The 23,651-nt window shown below is 40.5% G+C and overlaps 1 protein-coding gene across 10 annotated transcripts in view; it reads left to right on the plus strand.

Moving 5' to 3' along the window:
* The first annotated feature begins 6,714 nt into the window (after nt 1-6,714).
* Nucleotides 6,715-23,651, plus strand: part of sgip1a (SH3GL interacting endocytic adaptor 1a) — a 55,021-nt gene continuing 38,084 nt past the window's right edge. For 3 of the 10 annotated variants that reach the window (XM_063501181.1, XM_063501180.1, XM_063501182.1), the window contains exon 1: nt 7,415-7,892. In XM_063501181.1, coding sequence (XP_063357251.1) covers nt 7,883-7,892 — 10 coding nt within the window. In that variant the 5' untranslated portion in view covers nt 7,415-7,882. Of the gene's footprint in view, nt 6,878-7,099; nt 7,144-7,412; nt 7,893-23,651 lie in introns of those variants that run through there. The other 7 variants (XM_063501177.1, XM_063501176.1, XM_063501179.1 and 4 more) reach the window with 7 other exon arrangements.

Here is a 23,651-nt window from a genome sequence, read left to right on the forward strand (position 1 = left end):
GATCATTGGTGTGAATAAGAAGGACACACCAGTGTTGACATCCTGGAGACCATTAGGGAGACGGCAGAGCAGACCAGTTCAGGATCAGAGACATGAGCTCATCTCTTCCATCCCCTATTCTCAGGCTGAAGAGAGAACTGGGTTTTAATGGGGGCCTCTAGCAGGGGGTTGACTCGGGAAGGGGTTTCGGGTTAGCAGGAATGCAGTGAGAAGACAACAGCGTAGATTTTCAGGCTAAACTATGAAGTGAATTTGAATTTTGGCTTGCACATAAAGTATACACACATGCCAGTCTAACAATCGACCAGATATTTATTCCACTGACCTGACACCAAAAATGATGTAGCATACAGAAGAGAAATACTGGAATACATACGTTTTATTCTAACTTGGCTTTAGATAATAGCCCCAGTGGCATCAGACTAAACAAGACAGATTCACCCATGAGCTGTTAGTGAGCCTCCTCAGTGTAATCAAGTAATCAGGAAGTGTCTGCTAATCACACAGACAATCTTTCATCATCTAATGTGTATGTGTGACTGCAACCCTGGGCAGGGACGCAAGTGGGTAATGACAAAACACAGCGTGTCTGGCTGGTGGTACTAACAGACTGAGAGCATTGTGAGTGGCTGAATGGCACGTAGGCACACAACATGGCACACTGTCCTTGCCACACCTTATCGCCCTTCCCGCCTCTCCCTGTCACAGAGTGGAATGTTGTTTTGATTCGGCTGCACTCACTGCTGGCTAATCGGTGGACGGCTGTTTGTTTACATTAAATGAGTGCAGGCTAATCACCGTCCCTCATCAGAGCACTGTGGAGTGGAGGGTGGAGGTTTGCAGGGATGTTTCTTCAGCAGTGTGCGGGAAATGGCACGAGGCCTTGGGCCGTGAAACGTGACTGTTGCAACATGAGCAAAGGGAATTCCCACTATAGATGTTTTTAACCGAGAGCCACCATATCTGTGATACTCCTGCTCTGTGTTGACATACCTCAGGTGCAGCAAATGCTGTTCCAGGATGGTAAAAGGTGACGAGGGAGTCATGTAGAATGGTGCCGATGAAATCCATAGGCGATATTGTGTTAGGCAGAAAATGAGAGATTCTCCATGAACAGCTGTTATTTTTACAAGAGTCTGGTGCGATGTTTGGAATTCAGCCTACACTTAAAAATATATATAAGATGATTTAAAAAAATGTTTCCCCAGTATGGCCACGTGCATCCTTTTTCATGGAAATAGTGTATACTACTGGATTATACTAATGTCCCACATTCCAGTGCAGTAGTGATGCATTTTAGATTTTTGAAAATAATATGTAAAGTGTCAAAAAATGCAATCAATATATCCATTACTGACTGTCTAATCAACAGAATGGTCTGGAACCTGCTGCTGCTGATGCAAAGAGAAAAGAACAACGTGTGCAGGATTGCTATTTTTGTTTACTGGGGACACTGACGATAGAACTAGAACGTATTTGATGATGATAAGCAGTTCAGCCTCACCGTCCTCTCCCAGCGGTTTCTTGCTTGACTAAAAGAACAGCAGTTTTCTACTAAATGTAGCCTCTATGCTCTATTCGTATAGTAACAGCGATGACCCATTTGCATTTTTCTTGTGGGTTTTTGCTGGTGGCGTGGACAGTTTTGGACCTGCAGGCAGATGCAGAGACATTTTTGAAAAATACACAGATTTAGAGCAATACTGCACCCAGCAGGCGAAAGGCATGAGCAAAGGTGGCGAGGAAGTAGGTCAGAGGGAGGGAAGCGGTGGGTGTTTGTTAGTGGGTAGGGGTAGATGCACATACAGAGCAGAAACGGTGCAGAGGGTGGTGGAAAGGATAGTTAGATGGGGTGAAGAGGGTTGAGGAAGAATAATTTTCTCTATCTTCTGCAGCTTGCTGCCATCTGGGACGTAAACCAAATGTGCCAGAAAGAGCTTTCTTGCCCATAATCTTGCCCATAATCTATATTTGAGTAGTTAGCACTGTTTATGAAACACTTAACAGACTGCTCTGCTGTAAGAAGAGACGTTTACAGGGCTCAGGAATTTGCCGCACTGTGCTTGAACATGTAAACGAATGTCAGTGCTGTCACCTTCATTTTAATCATAACGTTTAAAATGAAATTGTTGATGTTCGTGTGATCAGCTGTTGTTACTGGAACTATTACTGTAGGTGTGAGCCTACATGTCATCATGTCTGCATCCCTTTTGTTGATCTATTGTTTCATAATTGTGTCTTACTTTGTTACCTTGTTACTGCTCATATTTTATGACTAATCACACACCACGCAGGTGCAAGTCTATCTGGAACAGAGGAGTCGGAGAGGTATTTTATGGAGAATAAAGTACTGTGTTTAAGTGAACAGTAGGTGGCACCACTAGCATGTGCATTTTTGGAGTTTGAAGCAAGTTCAACCTGTCAGTTCACCTGAGATTGCCAGTGCCACATGCCAATTTGGATCCACTTAAACTGAAAGAGAGAAAAAATGTAGCTAATGAAGCTTGGGGGCCATGTTTTAGAATGATGGACAAATTTACTCTTCGCATCTTTTATATCTATATATATTTGTACTTTATAGTTTAACTTGAAACTGTAGTTTATTAGTTTTGGTTAGTCTGTGAATCTTTCAAAGTGTTCAGTATCTCAAATCTAAAGAGGCTAATTTAGACATTTTTGAAATGCTGAAACTTTCCCCTGTTGGAAATCACAATAATAAAATTCATTATGCAGATGAAACAGTTGCATGATAAAGATGCATATGCTGTCTTCTGCACTGCAGAACTTAGGCAGAATTCGATGAAACCATTCCCATAGGACACGTTGACCTTCAGTGCTTGACAAATCTGTACTCACAGGCTGAGGCTGCCGTGCCCCATTACTATTCTCCACAGGTTGCGTGCATTGCTTCGCGAGTACACTTGCAGTTGTCAGCATCAGTGTACATATGTGTTCTCCAAAGACCTTTGTTTATTAGTTATACGGTAGCCTTTGGTAAATATTCATCCTCATCTCCCTCTTCTCTTTCCGGTGAACCGTCGTTGTCCATGTTCGTTGTCTTCCTTCTCATCCCTCTGGCTGGCTGGAGTGAGAGCAGCGGGGTCCATGGAGAGAGCTACTGATGGCTGAGGAGCTGTGCACCGGCTGGTTTCGTATCATTGCAGGTACAGTACGTAAAACACCTTTATTTTTGCAGCAGCACATCACCTCCTCAGCAGTTTGAACATGGATCGACAATTTACCCTTAGAATAAGGCATGAAGGTCACCCACCACTTTCAGTTTCTGCATTTTTAGAATCTCAAGCGGTTTACTCACCGGTCCTGCAGTGAAGTGGACTTTATACTGCATTAGCTAATGCATGCTTGTATTGATGCATGACAATATATGAATGCTTTTGTTTATGTATCCACTGTGGCTACATGTTCACTGTGCTGTGTGGTGTGCCCTTTTTAAAAGTGTGTGTGTGTGTGTGTGTGAGAGAAAATGAGAGGGGAAAGCTAGAAAATAGAGCAGCATAAGTTCCTTCCTATCCAGACACATGGAACTCATTTCTCATAAGCAACATTCTCTTCTACTTCCTGTATGTCCATACATCATCTACCTTTTGGTTACATTTGAAACCAAATGTAATAGAGATCAGATATTACAGAATTAAAGACGGTCTCCTTAGATTACCTGCTGATAATCTGCCTTTACTGTAACATAGTCTACTGGTTTGCTAATTTGACAATACAATTAAAAAGTTAAATAACGTTATGTGATGTGTACATCATGTGCACAAAGGCAATAGCATTGGCTGTGTTTGCACTGATTTGAAGCTAGGTATAGAACAGGGCTAGGCAACTCCAGGCCTCAAGGGCTGGTGTCCTGCAGGGTTTAGATGTGTCCTTGATCCAGCACAGCTGAGTTAAATGGCCAAATGACCTCCTCAACGTGTCGTAAAGTTCTCCAGTGGCCTGGTAATGAACTCATTAATTTAGATGTGTTGAGTCAGGGTGAGATGTAAAACCTGCAGGACACCGGCCCTCGAGGCCTGGAGTTGGACACCCCTGGTATAGAAGAACTGTAGGAGACCGATGCAGTACCATGAAAAAGCGTTTTTAATATTAGACCAATATAATCTGAGTAAATAAAGAAAAAAATGCACTTTTTAAATTGTAATTTCATTTATTAAGTGGGGGACAAGCTCTCCAAACTTACCTGGCCCTACGTGAAAAAATAAGTGCCCCCTGTGCTAAATCATGAATTAACTGCAGTTTTTTTAAAAGTTCAGTTTCACTAGCCACACCCAGACCTGATCACTAAAATCTCCAATAGTGCATTGACTCATCCAAGAGGTCACAAAAGAACCCAGAATAACATCTGAAGGACTGCAGGACTCACCTGCTTCAGTTGAGGTAGTTCAGGTGTAGTTGAGGTGTAGTTCAGGTGTTCACGATTCAGCAATAAGAAAAAGACTGGGCAAAAATGGCACCTGGACACAGCTTAAGCTTTAGGAACATTTTAGTGCCGTTACGTTTGGCATAAAACTAAGACAGCATTTTGTAAAAGGAGCATCGTACCAAGAGTCAAACGTGCTGGTGATGGTGTGATGGTCCGGGGCTGCTTTGCTTCTACAGGATCTGGACGTGTTGATGTAATGGATGAAACCATGAATTATCCTCTGTAGCACAAAGTCCTGAGCATGTATGACATCAGTTGGACATACCGATTGATGTCCAGACATTCTCCTTTGTATGTAGTTGGTATGTGTGTTAGGGTATTTGTTCTTTTGTTAGTATCCCCCCCAGTCTCATTTTTTTTAAGACTTTTTCATTAACTGCTGTGGCAGCACTAATTAGCTGCATAATCATCATACATGGCTCTTTTATATTAGAAATAAGAAATATTGTTTTGATTGCCAACTTGCTCGTGGAAACAAATGAACTATATGTTAATGGTACTACACTACAGTGAGTTAATGGTGCCATATTTCTGATTCAGAAGCATCGAAGTTCCAGCACCAGCACAAAATGTTAAATATCTGTCATGATACTCTGTAGGCACTAGATGACAGTGTAGGAGAAGATGTTTGTCTTGAGGCAAACATAACCGAGCATGGCTGAAACTAGAAGAACAATGGGGAAGAAAATTAGCAAGGGATGGTGTAAGTGATAAGAAAGATGAATGGATAAAGGCAGGGAGGAGGAAAAAATTACAAAGGTCACAGATTACTTAGCAAAGCTTTAGAGCTAGTGGGACTGGGGGTAAGATGAGGGTGTCGACCCTCTCCTTGGGGGCATCAGTGGTGGTTGATACAGAAGAGCTGGCCCTGTAGCAAGAACAGGATGAAAGGAGGGAGAAGGCAGGTGACATAATGAATAACATAGAAGCAACTTGACAGAAAATAATGCAGTGAAAATAAGAAAGAAGCGTGAAATTATACATGTGAGAGGAAGATCTGGAGAGAGTAGATTTATATCACAGCAGTGTAAGAATGACCTCAGGAAGAATAGCTGCTGAAGTGCTTCAGCTAATGCTGATTCTAATGAACTGAAGTTGCCCAGCTGGCTCTGCTCAAACAAGAATAACGACATGTATTTTGTCTCTTGGGATTATTCTATAGTTCTAAACATGCACATGTATGAATAGAATAGAATGCCTTTTATTGTCACTATACACATGAACAATGAGATAAAGAGCATCTCCTACTCAGTGCAGACCTGTGGGGAAACTTTATATATTTATATATTATAAATATATAAAATGAACAAATATGCAAATAAATAGTGTTATGTGTTAACAGTGTGGTTATTGAATGAAGTATTGCACAGTGGTGATGGTAGTTGTGTAGTCTGTGTAAAGAGGGAAGTCCTTGGATTTGGGGGGGTAGAACTTTTTTGGTCAGTGCATGTGTGAGTTCAGGGTGGTCACGGATTTTGGGAAGAAACCATTCTTGAGTCTGTCAGTCTTTGGGCTGATGCACCTATAGCGCCTCCCTGAGGAAGCAGGTTGAACAGGTCAAAATCAGTAGGCCTATATATGTGTATAGCATGTAGTCATCTTTGCTAACACATGTTCATCACATGCTCTCTGTGCTTTTCAATGTGAATAATATACGTATGATTTGAGGTAATGTGTGAAAATTCATAAACAGCCTTAATGTGCTATAATTAAAGATTTTGTGTAACTTTATGAAACATCAGTAATTAAGAGGATATTAACAGATGTGCATGTGCAATTTTTTTTTCAAAACTGTGAAATGCAATTTATAAATATGTTAAAATAGATTTTAAAAATGAATATAGTTCTTTAATATGGGTTTGGTTTCTTACCATATGAGCTAGCCATGTTTTATTAATAAGTGTGTGAATGAGGTGTGTAGTGTAAAATGCTTTGAGTGCTCAAGCGAGGTAAAAAAGCACTATAATAGAACCAGTCCCGTTACCATTTACTGATACACTACTACTACTGTTACTACCTCTTCAGCTGCTCCTGACACTGCCAGCAGTAGAAATGAAACATGAGTAAACACGTCTTTTCCAGACTTAAAGACCAATGGGTACAAATTACCCAGTGTCTGCATTTGTGGCTCATTGTTATTCTTTTCTTCCTTTTTCACCCAATAAAATCTCACTTTGCTGTTTGATTTGTCACATTTGCCCCCACCCCCCTTCACTCTCCACCCTCTCATAGAAAATTAATCAGCGCGCACACACAAACACCAGCACACACTTCTCTCCGGAGGCTGGTCTGTCATCGGCTCTTCCTGTTTGTTGGCTGCAGCTGTAGCCTGCGTTGCCGTGACGTCGCACCGGTCGATTCTCATCCCAGTGCGGTGGGAAAGCACAGAGACAGAAAAAAGGCAGCTAAATGAGACAGACTGGCAGAGAGACGGTAAGGTGGGAGGGAACGGGGAGAGGAGCAGAGTGAAACTGCACCGATATTCCAAAGAGGGCGGGACACGGAGGAAGTTACTAGAGAATTAGGCGCTGTGCAGGACGGTGCGGGGCAAGGATTTTGCGCAGTAGTGACTTAATATAGAGCACGTTTTTATTTTTGTATCAACATGGGTTGTCACTTTACTCATACCCTCATTATTCTCTGTGTGACTAAAAGATAGATTCATGCCTGGGTACCTCAGCACACTGCACTGACATAAGGTAGGGTGAAGGGTAGCTGTGTATGCATGTGTGTGTATGGTTACTCTGTTTGTGTGGCTTCTATATTTAAACCGCACATATCTGTTTGCTTCCTCGGATGCTCTATTTGGACATGTAAACATGTAAATGTGTACAGTTATTTGTCAAGTAAGAGAGGTTACTAATGTAGCCTTCTCTCTTCGGGGACAGTGTCAGGAGATTCAAGCTGTAAGCCATGTGACTGCACAAAGAGCTGCAGGGATTGGCTAAGGTCATCTGTGACCTCAGCATACTGCCTCAGCCACCCCCCTCCCTCCTCCAAACACACACACACAACCGTCCCTCTAAATCTCTCCACCTCCTTCTCCCTTCCCTGCCTCTTTTATTTTTTTCCTCCAGTTTGCTTTTTCCCTACCTCTCAGCATCCTCGGCTGCGTGAAGGTTTGAGGCGCAGCAGCAATAGCAGCAGCAGCATCCATGGCTCCAGCTCTGATCGACACCTAGGCTGTCCCCCACCCCTCCTCTCTCTCGCTCTATCTATCTCTCTGTCTCTCTCCCTCCTGAGCTAGTTGACAGGCGACGTCTGGGGGTGTTGGAGGTTCACAGTTAGCCAGGGCGTTAGCCACAAGCACACAGCTGTTCTGCTGCCATCAGTTCTACTGTGTTTTAGTAGCCAGGAGCTTCTTCTCTTCCCCCTCCCCTCACGACACCACCTTTCATTTCAGGCTCTTTGGAGATTGAGGAATGCAAATCTGCAACCATGATGGAAGGTAAGATCATTTTATTCTGTCTTTTTTATGCCATCCCATTTTTCTTTTGTAATTCAGGATAATCCTTAATGTCCTTGTTCTCGTGTGCTTCATCTCGTAGCAAGTGTATGAGGTATTTGAGGTTGAGATGTCAGTAGCTGTCCTTCTGTTTCGAGCACACGCATTTTGTTGACTTGCTTGTTATTCTTGGGAAAAGGGCACAGCCACTGAATATCTACAACAGAGGCACAATGGCGAAGCTAATTGAAGCGTGTGTACCTTTGTGTGTGTGTGCGCGCACGCATATGTCTGAGAACCCCCAGCCCCCCTTTTTCCCGCTTCCCATCGTAAAGGATTATTTGGATTTATTGTGCAGGAGGGCTTATGTACCCAGCTGGCTCACTTGTATAAATTTTCTTTGTATGGTGTTCTCTGAAATGCATGCACTCGCTCACTGCGCTGTATGACTTTGCCGTGTGTTCACACTACATGGCTGTTTAACCCAGCACTTGTATGTTTGCATGGGCAAGTGCACGCGTACATTTGAGCCTGCCGATGGCTGGACTGAGCCGTCTCTGTGGGATTAAGCATAGTGATGAAAAAGAGAATTCATCATTGTTTTAATGTCATGTCCCTTTAATTGGTGACATCATTAGGGGCAAGCCAGTGATGTAGGAATGAATCTCTATAGCTCTGCAGCTGGCACGCGAAACCCACCATCCTTCTGTTTCATATGTCTTTTATTTCCTGGATTTGTTTTGGAAATACAGTATTCAGTATTCAGTTGTATGTTCTATGAACAAAAATGCAAAAGATTTGAAGTGTGTACATTTTAATTGTTTTAAGGTAGAAATTTTCAAAAAATTATGGATAAATGCACGAGAAAATCAGTTATTTTGGCTCTTTTGTTTTGATGTCAGATGACCTTACTACAAGATGGAATTACCTCAGTGGCAGTGCTGATGAGGACAAATCTTAGCATGCTGTCTGGTTTTATGTGTTTCTCTATCAGTGTTTAAAAATAAGTGACAGCTATTGAGTCCTTTACGTTTGCTTTGTAGGCAGGTAATCCACACAAGCTTACAGTAATTTGGACATTGGGATATGCTGTTCACCATGCCAGTCCCCTGATTTCTGATGGATTTGTAAGCTTGAGAGAACATTTCAGTGTTTAAAGGTATTGTGCTGAATAAGTAATGGCTATTTGACCAAATGGCTTATCGCTTGACCATAACTGTGTATTGTCATGCTACTGTATCATGAATAGGCTTACTGTCACTTACTGTCTCGTGTGTCATTATACAATGAACTGTGTAGTAGGTTATGATTTATATAATGGCCATATGGCTCCACCCTTTCTATCAGACCCTGCAATTCTCTTGTAACACTGAGGCCTCTAACAATGATATCTAATAAGCTCATGCAGACACAAATAACTAATGAAAAGTCCCGTTTGTTTTTGAAACAAAAAAGGTAACTCGGGGTAACCTTTTCCTTCCTGTAGGCTGCAGCAGTATAATATGATTCCATGTTATGTTCAGTGTTGTACTAGGATACAGAATCACAGTGACAGCACTGGGCAATTGGACACTAATGGACTAAACTAGAATATGATGAGCTAATTTTTTAGTGTATTGTCCTGTCATAGATCACATAACTGTCTTAGGCCAAGTTATTGGGTAACCAAAAACTACAGACCATCTATAAACCACTTACCTTCCATCGGCATGGCTAGCACAGGCTTACCATGGACTAGTGAGGGCAGGATTACAGTCAGGTGTTAAAATTGGATGCTAATCCTTGTTAGCTCTGCTTTTTAAGGCCTGCATGATTGGCCCTGAGTAACATACAGGGTAGAAGATGAGTAGTTACTTAAATGTAACTTAGAGCGAGAGGTGCAGGCATTTGCTAATGTGTTGCTAATAGCTGCTAAAGTTAGCTCCTCGTAGCTGTTCTGAGAGATGGCTACTGTCTCAATCTAAAATACACATACATTGGTCTCATTAAACTGCTTACTTTTGTTTCAGTTGCTAAAATAGGTAGTGACGCTGCACCTTTTAGAGAATGTTGTGTGTTTCCTTAGCATGGTGGTCTGTTCATTGTTGGCTGTCGTAGAATCAGGCCAGTTCTGAAGTGTTGTTTTGTCATCATCAGCTGCAGCAGCCGTTATTCAGGTTGGCTGGAAAAGCTCAAACATAGACCAAACCATTTCTCACTAGTGTTGTTTAAGAGACATCACAAGATGCATGCATCTCAGTTTTATTAATGAGATCCTCTGTTCGATCGTGGGAAGAGATCCTTCTGCGAACATGGAGAGTTATCTGCTGTGGTGACCCATAAGGGAGCAGCTGAAAGTAGCTTTAGTTCTGCATGTACCGTACATTACCCGGGTCAGTCTTAACTTTCAGTTTTCAACAGTCGTTTGCAGTAAATGTCATTTGCTTTGCTGCTGTATATCATGTTTTTGGATTAAGTTTCTGCTACATTAATTTTTATGTTCTATTTTGCTTCTGTGGACGTTTCGTTTTATCCAGTTTTAAACTTTGCTGTTTTATGCTTGTAGTGTTACTGTCCAATAAAAAAACTACTTTGATAAGTAGCCCTATTTTCAGATTTATGACACCACATTTCATAGCTAATCCACCAGGTGTTTATTTTAAGAACAAGGAGAATGCTCTTGACTGATACAGGAACATTCAACAGAAACATTCAGTGTCACCATATTTGGATTTAATATGGTTTTCACAGGACATTAAAGGTACATGCACACAGGAAGTGGTTTGTGGTGATTAGTGAAGTGAACCGTTCCCGAGTTAATTGGAATTATAGTAAAGAAGGACACTATATATAGAGAGAGCAAAAGGTACGTCTGTATGTCAGTATTGGTAGTTGTTTTTTGTTAATTTCAAATGGCTGCAATAATTCCTGGCTTCATAAAGGTTGTAATCTTCAGTTTTTCTTGATTATAGGTTTTGAATCGACTCTATGATTACATTCAAGGATGTAGGGAGCTCCTTCTGCCAATTACATACCAAGCTGCTTTTTGTTGATAACTGGCTTGCGAGGTCATCAGCGTTGCTCTCCTGTGGTTTCAAATATCATCTCTTCAGCAGGAAAACATGTGAAGTAATTTATTGCATTTAGTCTTCTTACTGTGATCATTTGCATTTATGCTGCTCGTCTTCTCACCCATCACAAATTAATTATTCGACAAACATGTTTTTAAAAGTTTCCCCCATTGGACAACCTTGCAAGATAGAAGCTAGCCATGCTACTTAGTTGAACAAGCTACAGTTTATTGAAATCATGTGTATCCGGTCTTTAAGTGATGACGTGTGAACCCTGCTTCCGGGCCCAAACTACTCTGCATTTATTAAGGCTGTTGTGTTTTTAACATGTTTTAATGCTTTGTATCTTGTTCTATTTAATCTGAACAAGCCCCTAAAAACAGTCAGTGATCACTGCTGGTCTGTTTTTATTACACTATTCATTTTAAAGCTGAGGTTTTAAACTGTTACGATGTAACTACAGCCCAGCCCGTGCAGCAGTATATTAATGACTAACCTGGTATTGTGGATGGATTATCTCAGTTGTTCTCCTGACTGAAGTTTGGTCCGTTTACAGCATCCTGCCATGCGATTGCATTTGTCCCTAACCATCGGGAACCCTCACGTTAACTTTATCGAGTGGAAAAAAGTTAGCGTTCATCCTCCAGCTTCACTGTGTTTATGTGTTTATGTCATGCTAACAGGAAGTGATAGCAGAGCTGTACGTTTTAGTTTTTCAGAAACCTCTCAGTCAGAACATGCTATATCATGTTTAGGTGGAAGCTAGCGAGCTAACTTCCTGCTAACTTCTAACTCCGTTGAATTTAATAAATTCTGTTTTCATGGATGCCTGGATGTTAAACTTAATTGTTACACCTGGTAAAGTATCAACGCTGATCATTTTATTAAAGATGAAAGAATTTAGACAGTTTGTAACTCTCAGTGATGTCGCAGTGTTCGTTTGACTTTGGGACCTGAATTGGAGTTTGGACCCGGAAACGGCTAATGACATCAGACTTAAAGACCGGATTATGCTTAGTGTTTTTAACCTTGCTGCTAACAACAGATCTAAAAACTGAGATATACTTCGTATGGCAAGACTTTGAGGTAAATATAGGCCCACTGGATTTCATTTGAAGTATTTTTCATATTTCTTATTTGAATTAGTAATACTCAAATATTACTAATTCAGGTGCTGTGGTAGCACGCCAACAGTGAGAGGGCAAACACCCCCCAGGGAAGAAATGGGAGAGAGAAGAGGACATGTCCAGTGAGAGCAGTGGGTTGTGAGGAATATGTAGTGGTTGATAAAGATCATCAGACGGGGAGAGCTGGAGATGAGGCTGATAACTTTATAAGCAATTAATAAAGGCAGTTCAGATTTGGATTATCTTGATGGTTATATGTATATATGTACACTTAACTTCTGTAGCCTTGGAGACGAGCTACAAATCAGACGTGTATGTGCATCCATGTCCGTGTTCGGTGCTCTGTGCGTTACAAAAGGGATCAGCTCCTATCTATTGTTCTCTATCTGATCAGTTGCATATTATGTTAAAAGCCAAAGGGCTGATTAGAAGTGTCTGACCTTTCCTCTAGCGGTACTCTGGAGTCAAAACTTCCTTTATAAGGCAAACAGCACCAACATTTGTCTTCATCTACCCTAGAGCCAAAATATTTTGTGTTTCAGGCACTTACTCTTGTTTCACCTCTGCCCTAATTGTAAACTATGTACAGACTCTTGTGATATTTTCTGATCATGACAATGTTCAGAATGGAAAAACACTTACTTTTAATGACTGCATGGTATTTCCTGTGGCACCACCATAAGGGATAAGTTCATGTTGCAGTCCTAGCACTGATAAGGATCGAAGATTAGCAAAATCATTATGTTTTTGGTATTCAGTCAGAATCTTTACTACACTTAGCTACAGTAATCATTTACTACCCGTAATACACTAAACTTGTACTGAACAATTTAGTCAGCCATAGACAGTAGGAAGCTTTAATCCTGGTTACCAGCATTTGGAATTAGACTGTCACAGGGAGGCATAGTATTTAGAGCTTGTGTGGCTGAAAGTTGGATAAACCCTTGATTTGAATGCAGTACAGCAGAGGACGGAGAGGAGCTCAAGACATATGGTGGCTTCCACTTCTTTATTGGTCTGTTTGTTATTTAAGGTTCCAAGCAGCAAAATTTAAGAAACATTATTACTATTATTATTATTATTATTATTATTATTATTATTATTATTATTATTATTATTTGCTTAATTCATCATTTATTTGCAGTGTCACTTGTGCTTTTGTCTTCTGTATTTTGTATTTTGAGGCTTTTGTGACATAAAATATATTGTATTTAAAATTTTGCCTTTAAAGTTGCATAATAAAGATCGGATTCTGCTATGCAAGCTCAGTTAAACTGATGCTGTTGAATTTAGGATTTTCTGTCGTTTTCTCGTCCGAGGTGAAATGGTGAGGGGTTTTGCTCCTGGCTTGGCTGGAACAGTCTGTGATATAAATGTCATAAATACTTTATCAGTATGTAAAAAAAAAAATATATATATATTTCATACACTATCATCTTACCGGGAGAAAGATCAAACTGTTAAAAAATGAATATTGCTGATACGAAATAAAGAACAGGTCAGTCACTCTTGCCCATCTCTGTAGTCGCTCTTTTTCTGAGGATTCCCTGCCTGAAGGTACGATCGCTAGAAGGCAACGAGCAGCTCTCAGCCTGTGGTCAGGTTTAGGAGGATCTTTAAGATTTAAAAAAACGTGACAAATTAGAGAAGAGTTCAGTACCTGAGTTTCCTGTTTCTATGGCTGCACAATGCTGCGCATTCATTTGATAGTGGAAAATGCCAGTACTGGTCGGCGCTACTAATGATTGTGTTACTAGGAAAAAAAAAAAGACATAGTGTGTCTTTTTTTATATATATAGTATATATACTGTGTGTATATATGTATATATACACATACACAGTATTCGAGCGTCTGAACTTTAAGGGCATAAGCTCTGCAGTGACTCAAAAGAGCTAACATTCATCGCATGCATGTTACTTTTTGCCAAAGAAAGAGTGAATATCAGAGTCAGAGAAACTTTATTAATCCCAGAAGGAAATTGAATTGCCATAGCAGCAGATATACAACAAACATCAAGCACTGATATAAAGTGAGTGTAGAAACAGAGATATTGATGGATAAATATTAAGATAAACAGATAAATATAGAGAGAAGTATAAATATAAAAGGACAAGTGTGTGTGTGTGTGTGTGTGTCATGGTGTACAACAGTGACAGGGTGCACTGAGGTGTGACCAATTCTGTTCCACATGTGTGGATCTGACCCAAGTGGATGAATCAAAGAGTCTGATGGCAGCAGAAGGAACGAGCTCCTGTAACGTTCCCTCAGACGGCGAGGTTGAAGGAACCTGTTGCTCAAACTGCTCTTCAGATTGTCCAGTGTGTCATGGAGGGGTGGGAGTCATTGTCCATGGTTGCCAGCAGTCTGTCACTGATCTGGGGTCTCTTATGTCATAATTGTGCAAATTATCAGGTTCTGCAGTGAATATGTGAATAACTGAGTGGTTAACTGAGCACGTCTCCAAAAGTATCCCTGTGACTCACATATTTTAATAATTAGAGATAAAACTGCATGTAACTTCAAAATGCATTTTTTAATAACTATGTGCTTGTTATTTATATTGTTACAGAACCATGAAGGACATTGGGATAAAACTAGTAGCTGTATGTTTGCTCTAGAAGACTTTTGTCCTACACTGGGTCCTATTCGAGACCCAAAGGAGTAATCTGGTGTCATTTGCCCAAACCATTAATTCATGTGGAGCGATGCATTGGAAACAATGCAGAATTGTATCTTCCTTCTTCTCCTTGCAGCCAACTGACACATAAAGCTGCATGAACAGTTGCATAAAGGTAAACAGGAGAAATTTACTGTCATCCATGTTTGGCAGGAGAGTGAAGCACAAAATCTAGTGTAGCGCTCTTGACAGGTTGTTGTGGATGTAGATTATTGTACGATCTACTGTACAATATAAAGCGCCTTGAGGCAACTGTTGTGATTTGGCGCTATATAAATAAAATTGAAGAGGAAGAAGATGCATTTTAGTAATTAAATAGCCCACAATGAGATCAAATCAGACAGAGGCGAGGATGGGTCTGTTGGTAATTTCCAACATGTTTCTCTAAAGAACGTATGAAAGTATGGAGGTGATGGACTACTTCTGATGTTGGTTTGTACACTGGAGAAGTGACGAGTCTGAGTCACTGGCTTCTCCTAATAATAACAAAAGTGTGCGTGCATGTAGCACAGCATTAGATAACGCTGATATGAAAAACAAATGTTTGCGCATGTGTGGTCAGGTCATCACAATGTTTGTTTGCGTGCGTCTTCCTCAAAGTGTGGCAGACACAGAGGAAAGCTCTTTGTTGAATGTGTCACAGTAGAATGGGTCTATTGTGGCCGTGCTTTACAAGTCTGACAGAGACCCAAATGAACTTTCCCACAACAAAGACACACAGAGGCAGAAATTCAGGAGGGAAGGAGATGAAGTGACAGCAGTTGGAATTCATTTGCTTGTTCTTCTTCACACTTTTCGTAGCACCATATTCCATCGTAGACAAGAGCCCGTCCAAATTCTGTCTTGTTTTTGTTTTTTTTTTTTGTTTGCGCACACACACCCGATCACGTGCACACAAGCATAGATGAGCTTATGTAATGATAACTGAGATTCAGAGCAAGGTAAACAGACATGTTTGTCATGGAGCGGCGGCTGGGGGAAGGCGAGGTTCTCATGTGATGTAATGAAGCAGTTTCTTTGAATGACGTGTTAAAGTCGGCTTGAAAAACGTCTTTTTCAGAAAGACTGTTGAGACTACATGACGTGTGTTTGCTAGCTAAAAATGAAAGGCACTGCGTGTAATTCAGCTGGTAATTTTTCAGTAATATTAATATTTAATGTTTTCCGGCTATAATTACATCTTATGTCCCAGTCGGCAGCGTAGTGGTTCTTTTAAATTGAGATGCTGCGCATTAAAAAACAAACGTGGAGTATCACAGACTGTTACCGACTGACTAAAGATGCTGGTTTCAGCCTGACAGGAACCACGCAGGGATTAGAGGAGCCTGCTGTCAAAGCAGTAGGTGATTTGCTGTCAAAGACGTGTGGTCTAATTTAATCAGGGACTCTAGTTTCATCAAAAAAAACCCCAGCCTGGTCTTGTGATAACGCAACTGGCGTGTTTGTGTTGTGGTTTTGAATTTGGGTGAGAGCCGGTTGAATGTAGCTCAGAGGCCTGTGGAGGGTTTTCGTGCGGCTGTGTTGTAGGGCTGGGCAATATGGCCTAAAATCCATATCACGGTATAATTTGAAGCATGTGCGGTAACGATATATATCGCGATATATTCTTCAAATGTTTTAGTGCGACTTTGGTAAGCTATGAAGTCGCACCGCTTGATGGATTGTCGGAGCATTACGGCTACCGTAGTCAGGAGCCTCGAGGAGTAATCTGGGCCCAAACTCTGCTTCAGGTCCCAAAGTCAAACGAACACTGCAGCATCACTGAGAGTTAAAAACTGTCTAAATTCTTTCATCTTTAATAAAATGATCAGCGTGGCTGCTTTACCAGGTGTAACAATTAAGTTTAACATCCAGGCATCCATGAAAACAGAATCTATTAAATTCAACGGAGTTAGAAGTTAGCAGGAAGTTAGCTCGCTAGCTTCCATCTAAACATGATATAGCATGTTCTGACTGAGAGATTTCTGAAAAAATTCAAACGTACAGCTCTGCTATCACTTCCAACATAAATGAAGACAGAAAACTAAACAGCAGTGACGTTTGTAGGGTTACTGAAGTTGGGCTAGCTGGTATATAATGATGTGCTACGTGATCGCTAGCTACACAGCTATGTTAGCTTAACATTAGCACAGTGAAGCTGGAGGATGAACGCTAACTTTTTTCCACTCGATAAAAGTTAACATGAGGGTTCCTGATGGTTAGAGACAAATGCAATCGCATAGCAGGATGCTGTAAACGGACCAAACTTCAGTCAGGAGAACAACTGAGATAATCCATCCACAATACGAGGTTAGTCATTAATATACTGCAACAACATGGGAATAGAGCAGCTGCAGAGAATTCAACATTAATGAATCGATGGTACAGAAGTGGAGGAAGCGCGGTTTTTGGCTTTTCCCATATTCCAAAATGCTTCATCTCTTTGCTATTACTGTTGCCCGACATAATTTGCAGATGATGTTGTTTGCAGCCGCTGCAATGCTTTCGACCAAAACAGGCACAGCTTGATGACACCATCAATATGCGCTATCGCGGTAGAGCGGTATAGTCAAAATCTCTACCGTTGGCCAAATTTATATCATTTCTATCGTATACCATTTATACCGCCCACCCCTACTGTGTTGTTACTGAGCAAAAGTTTGAAGGTGAATCAGAGGCTGTGCTCATTTCAAAAGTGCTTTATCTTTAGCATTCATCATTTGTAGCTAACTAAATAAATGATTCTTGATCATCGATAAAGTTACAAAATAGCTCAAATCGGATGCCTTGCTGGATATTAAATGTGAAATATTTCATGTTAAAACTTTAGCAAGTTTACAAACAGGAGTTGTGATCAGTAGCAGAAGGCTGCTTATTGTTTCATTTGATTGACATCAATTGCTGTGACACGCTAAATTAACTGAAATCTACAGACAGGATTTTTGCATCGATCCAATGGACAACTTACTTGACATTATGACTCAAAGCAACGAGGTGAACGAGCTCAGGGCAGAATAAAACGTTTTCAGTGAGACTGTATTGAACGTGCCCTGCTGCTGAGCCAAATACAAATGACAACAAGGTCTTTCATGTTTAATCCACAATAAATGGGGGAAAACTCTGCATGAAATATGCTAATGTAAACAGAGTAAAATGGATCAGCTCACAGAGCAATCCCAAGTAAGCAATTTGAGAAGACACATTAACATAGAGATGCACGGACAGAAGCTCTGCAAAAGCAAAAGGAGAATGAAGACGATGCTCTGCAGCCATTTCAAGGAGGGAGCAGGCGAGCAAAATGAGCGGTGTAGATAGAAAAGATGATGATGTGAGTTAAAAATTCCAGGTAGGATGGTGTGAGAGGTGAAAAAGGTGCGTTTAGTTGAGTCACTTTGTTTGCTTTTGTGTGCCATTTGTGGCATTTCTGGAATTTGACCAGATTATATGATAAAGATGAACAGAAGCACTTCATTTATTTATTTTCTTTAAATCTTCCGCTTTGGTTTGAAATCGCAGCTTCAGGCATATCCTCATTTCTGTCACGACGATCTGGCTGTGAACAAATCCACAGGGTTGCAGGAAACCCCTCTAGGAAGTTGGATGTATTTTGCTATATAATATTCATGTGTGTCTCTGTATAATGTATTCATCTCCCAGGTTGACTCTTACTGCTTGGCCCAATCTCCTTTTACTCTGCTTAATTAATAAATCAGCGTGACATAACAGTGCAGTTAAATGGATGCATTTGCGTATTCTTTGTTTGTGATTACCCACTTACCCTGAGCATCTGTATCTACTTCAGTTAGTCATTTTAAGGGGTTCCCAGAATACCTTTCACCAGCCCCTAGAATCTCTATGTAGCAGTGTAATAAAGGTGGAAGTATTTTAGTGTGATCTCATAGTTTCACATCCAACCACCCATGTTATTGATAAGAAAATGTGGCTGCAAAGAAGAACTGAAATATGCTGCTTTTATACTTGTGTTAATTAGAAAAAGTGTTTTTGTTTTCGTCCTTGTATCCACGACGAGTCCCCCCTTTCACCATATCTGGTATGTCTGGATGCAGCGTTTCACGTGTGTTCCTACTGTGTGGCTACAAGCCAACGCAGTGTAAACAGATGTCTTTTTCAATCAGCAGAGGCTTGCACTAACACAGTAATGCAGAGACCCAGCTACAGGAAGAGATTAGCTTGATGCTGGCTTTGTTGAGAAATGTAGTGATGAGGGAAGGGTTGAAGGGTTTGACTGTTGGAGAGCAATAGAGGGATTGAGGGCGATGGAAATGTGCAGCAGTGTCTCGCCAGCTGTGCGTGATATGTGCGACTTGTGAGCTGAGTGTGAGTCATTACATATTTGTAGTGAATTTACGGTTTATTGGGCTATAGGCCTGATTCATGACAGGCTTATACTAAAGATCTGGGGGGGGAAATCCTTGATGTCCTCACTCGACCTGTCAAAAAGTTATTTTTATTCCCATTTAAGGACTCTAAACTAAACTAACTCTAAGAACAAACTCCAAGTGTAAAAGGTAGATTACCCAAGGTAAAACACACACAAACATACTTCAGGCAGTGAAGTATGTTTGCAGCAGTGCAACTTTAATAGAGATTTTCAGCAGCAGGAGAAGTAAAGCCTGACGGTGAACAAAAGCAGTTCCTGCAGGTGACTTAAACGTACAAACCTCGTGTCTGTACGCAGGCAACATGGCAAAAAGTTGTTACTGCAGCCTGTGAAGCATTAGGACAATATTGCATGACATTTGGTACAGACTTTCCAAAAAATATTTAGTAGTGCTTGTAGAAAAACTTTGTCTTCTTTATTTCTAATGTTAATTTGTTCTGATTAAGAGTTTGTCTGTAAATTTCAGTAACTTCTGGAAAATGTAATTATTCCTTTGACCAAACTGTACATGCAAACTGTATTATGACGTAAGTAACAAGGTGGCACAGAAAGCACACAATTAAAACCAGTGGTTTTGTTTGTTTGTTTTTATAGCTGAGGTACAAAAAGTAATGTAACCTGGAATAACATGTTTGAATTATTCATCAATCCCAGTAATCCCACAGTGCAAGTGAACTTCAAGCAGAAACAAAGCGACCTTTGCATCCATCTTTGTCTTTTAACTCTCAGAGGCCTCTGTGATGTCAACACAGCTCTTTGACCTTGCTGACCCCGGCTCTTCTGTTGTTGTTTTGTTTTTTTTAAATTTTTTATTAGCCATCACCTTTTAGCCAGCACTTTTCAGTACAAATATGTTGTGGAGTTCAGGAGACGAGCATTTCCTGTCCTCTTCTTTTTCTGTGCAGCACAGGTATGTGAGACTCTCATTTGCCACCTTTTCAAATCATCATTCAAACCCCTTGTTTGTTTGTTTTTTAACTCCATCGTACATCTACTTTTATAGTTTATATTGTAAACAGGCTGACACACACAGACTGAACCAGATACTCACTTTCATACCTGCTGATTTAGTGTCATCAGTTGAGTTAACCTTGGATGGAGCACCTGGAGCAAACCTGAACAAAAAGCTAGCTGGGGGGGGGGTGTTTTTTCGTTTTTCAGAAATCCCTCAGTCAGAACATTACACATCATTAGTAGATGGAGACAAGCTAGCTAACTTCCTGCTAACCTCTAACTACACTGAACTCTGCATCTTCTTTTTCACGGAAGCTTGAATAACTTTATTGTAACACCTGGGAGAACAGTCACACTCAACATTTTATTGGCGATAAACTTTTAACTCTGTGATGCCACGGTGCTAGAAAAGCTTATATCTCGAACCAGCCAATCACGTCCCAGGTTAGAGATCGATTAAGGTTTACGTTACCTACTTTCAGCACCTCTTTTCGCCCTCCTGTCTCTTTAAGTTCCCCATCCTGAAAATCGCAGTCTGTTCTAATGGGTCAGGTGTCATGAATACAAAGGCATTAGTTATCGACTGCTAACAAAAACTGTAGCATTGACCACATTAGGAAACAATTCTGTTGATTCTACTAAAGTCACAGCACAAACACTGTCTTTACTGACTGTTAACACAAAATAATACTGAAAAATGGCAGGATTACATTCTTCTTATTAGGCTTTTTGTGTCACTGTTTAAGGTTTGGTCAGTTGTCCGAAAATGTGAATAACAACTTCTTGGTTGGGAATTTTATTTTTATTGAAATGTAGTATATTTGATTACAAGGTGGATGTAGAGAAGCCAGCAGATCTCACTGGCAGTAACTTTAGTAGAACACTGTGGTAGCACAAACCACAGAGAAATGTTCTTTTTGTTGTGAGGACCTTCCATTGAAAATAAAGGTAACCCATCAGGTCTTCAATTTCTGAGATGCTGGCACCGCACGAAGACTCGGACTTTCTACACTTAGCTGAGAGTTTTTAAACTGAGCATTAGCAGCTAACACAGAGCTCTGCCCTACACTGATTGTTTTTTCCTTGTATCTGGATATGACTGAGGCATTAGCTCATTCTGTGTTTGATGGCATGTCATACTAATCAAACAAGGCAGCTGGAGTCCTTATGTGTTACACAGTAATGTAGAGAAGTAACAGGGGGGAGGAAAATGTGGTCAGGCTAATATAAACTGGGACATCAGTTATTGTTCACTTGTGCAAATGACACACTTTAGTTTGCGTAAGCGAATGTTCCCAAGGTGTGTGTGTTTGTATTTGTGAGATAGAGATGATAAATGATGTTGATGAGATGGTCCATCTGCCAGTCATAGCCCAGGAGCTCAGATGGATGACTCATAGCAGATAGGATTTCATTAGCAGACGTCAGGCCAGTCTGCAGAATAGAGGAGTCATTGATTTTCACTGTATCAGCAGAGAGAGGGACAGAAGGGGAGAAAAGGAGACTTTGGGTTTGGAGGACTGCAGCTGAGAGAAAACTCAGTGAAAGTGAACCACACAAAGCACCTGTCATCTGCAGTGCCGCTGTAAGATGCTGCTGAACAGTACTGAAAGAAGGGTTGTTTGTGTCTATAATGAAAGATGGGCGCAATGGACTTTTTATATTGTGTTTTTCTCTGGGCCATTTTTATGCAAATATCATTGAGACTCATCAGTGGAGGAAGAAGAGGGACTGAGAACGATGTTCGTGTGGAGAATGCACTCTGTAAGTCCAGCAAATGTAGATCTTAAATGCAAATGTAGCAATAGCTTTCACCCTCGTGGCAGGTCGTCAGTTTCCTACAATCAGGGATTTTGTGTAGCACCGACGTTACATTCTTGTTTTTCGCTCTTGATTGCGAGGCATCGAGTTCAGATTTTATTTCATTCATCAGACCCTCATTTGATTTTGTTCTAAAAGTCAAATTTTATATGTGACAAACTGATAAAGGGGAAAAACAGAAAGCGATAGCGGTAAAACAATAAAAATAATAAAAAAAAAACCCAAAGCATTCTCTCTGGTTTGTGCCGGTAAAGAGGGAAGGGTGGATAAACCAAAGTCAGCTGGAAAGCTTGGAAATGATGTGCAGTCCTTTTCATTATACCAGACTAGTCTCTCCATCATTCATTTCTTTAACAACTTCATTGTTGAAAGACTCGGATTCATATATAACAAATGGTCGAGGCAGATCCACTCTGGTGAAACAAATTAAAGGGTTGGCAAAGGAAGTTACTCCTTTGCTGTTTGCCTCGTGTTAACCTCTGTCTATAATTTCTGACAGCTATGCACTGACAGGAAACGTCTTGGTCCTGTTTCCTGTGATCAAAGATCGGGCTGCCCAACTAAGGTTTTAAATTTGAGCACAATATGTCATCTTTAAACGTCATTAAATGCAAACACAGGATGTACAAAGTGCTTCCTCCCAGAATCATAAGGTTTTGTTTTGCCTTTTCTCCTCCTGCAAGCCCTGAGGCTCTGAGCAAATAGTTTGTTACTGTTTGAGAACATCAGCATCACTTTAGTGCCTTATGTCTGGGATAGAAGTGTGTTTTATAATATTATGATAATATTCATTTGATGTAAAATGTACTTTTCTGTATTTTTATAATTAAAAAAAATGTTTTTTCCTATTTGTAGTATTATTATTATTATTATTATTATTACTTGAATGTGATAAACTGTCTACTCTGACCAGACTGCAGTACTTTCAGTGTTACAGTATAGTGCAATCCCAAGTTTCTTTCTAAATGTAATCGTGCAACATGTTAATTTAGTCACTCAGCTTCTCTCAGCGCCCCCAGGCCATCTCATAATCATCTCTGAGATTGCCTTCCTCAGTAAAATATTTAGTCGTCGTGTCTTTATTTCATTTCATTGACCTAAAATTTAAACTCTTACAGAACACGTGCGTTAAAAACGGTGTATCGTGTTATTTTTAATCACAGGAGGGGGGATAATCCATCTCTGCCCAGCACTTTTTAAACTCTCTGAGAGCACATCAGTGAGCTTCTGTGTAGTGCAAACTGTTCTGCATCTGTGTATGATCCATCTGCACATTCAGCAGGTCGAATGCATTCGATGTTAACTTGGCCTCTTTCTATCTCCATTACTTAAGTGCTGCAGTTATCGCAGGATTCTCTCCTGAAATGGCCCCTTTGTTGGTTTAGAAGTAGCAGCTAGTTACATAACATGGAATCACTGCTTTTTGGAAAACCTGTTTACAGCACCATGTGTGCTCGATGTTTGCAACACATATTGACAAATAAAAACACAAAATGATTGAGGAATAACACAGAATTATTATTATTTGTGCATTTTTTTTGCTGGGTATTTACAAAGTAGGTGCAGTGTGTATGTGTAGCTTGAGTCAACTTGTGGGTTATATAAGCTTTTCCATAACTCTGGGTTGCTGGGCGTTAGTGAGACTGGGAATGATGGTCTGTTCCCTCAAAGTGTTTCCAGATCTTGTGGTTCATACTGGTTTCTCTCCTCTTGTTTGTTTCTTTCTCTCCTTATGTTACTGTTTCTTCCTC

Source organism: Pelmatolapia mariae, linkage group LG17 (genome assembly GCF_036321145.2).
Source record: "Pelmatolapia mariae isolate MD_Pm_ZW linkage group LG17, Pm_UMD_F_2, whole genome shotgun sequence".
NCBI lineage: Eukaryota > Metazoa > Chordata > Actinopteri > Cichliformes > Cichlidae > Pelmatolapia > Pelmatolapia mariae.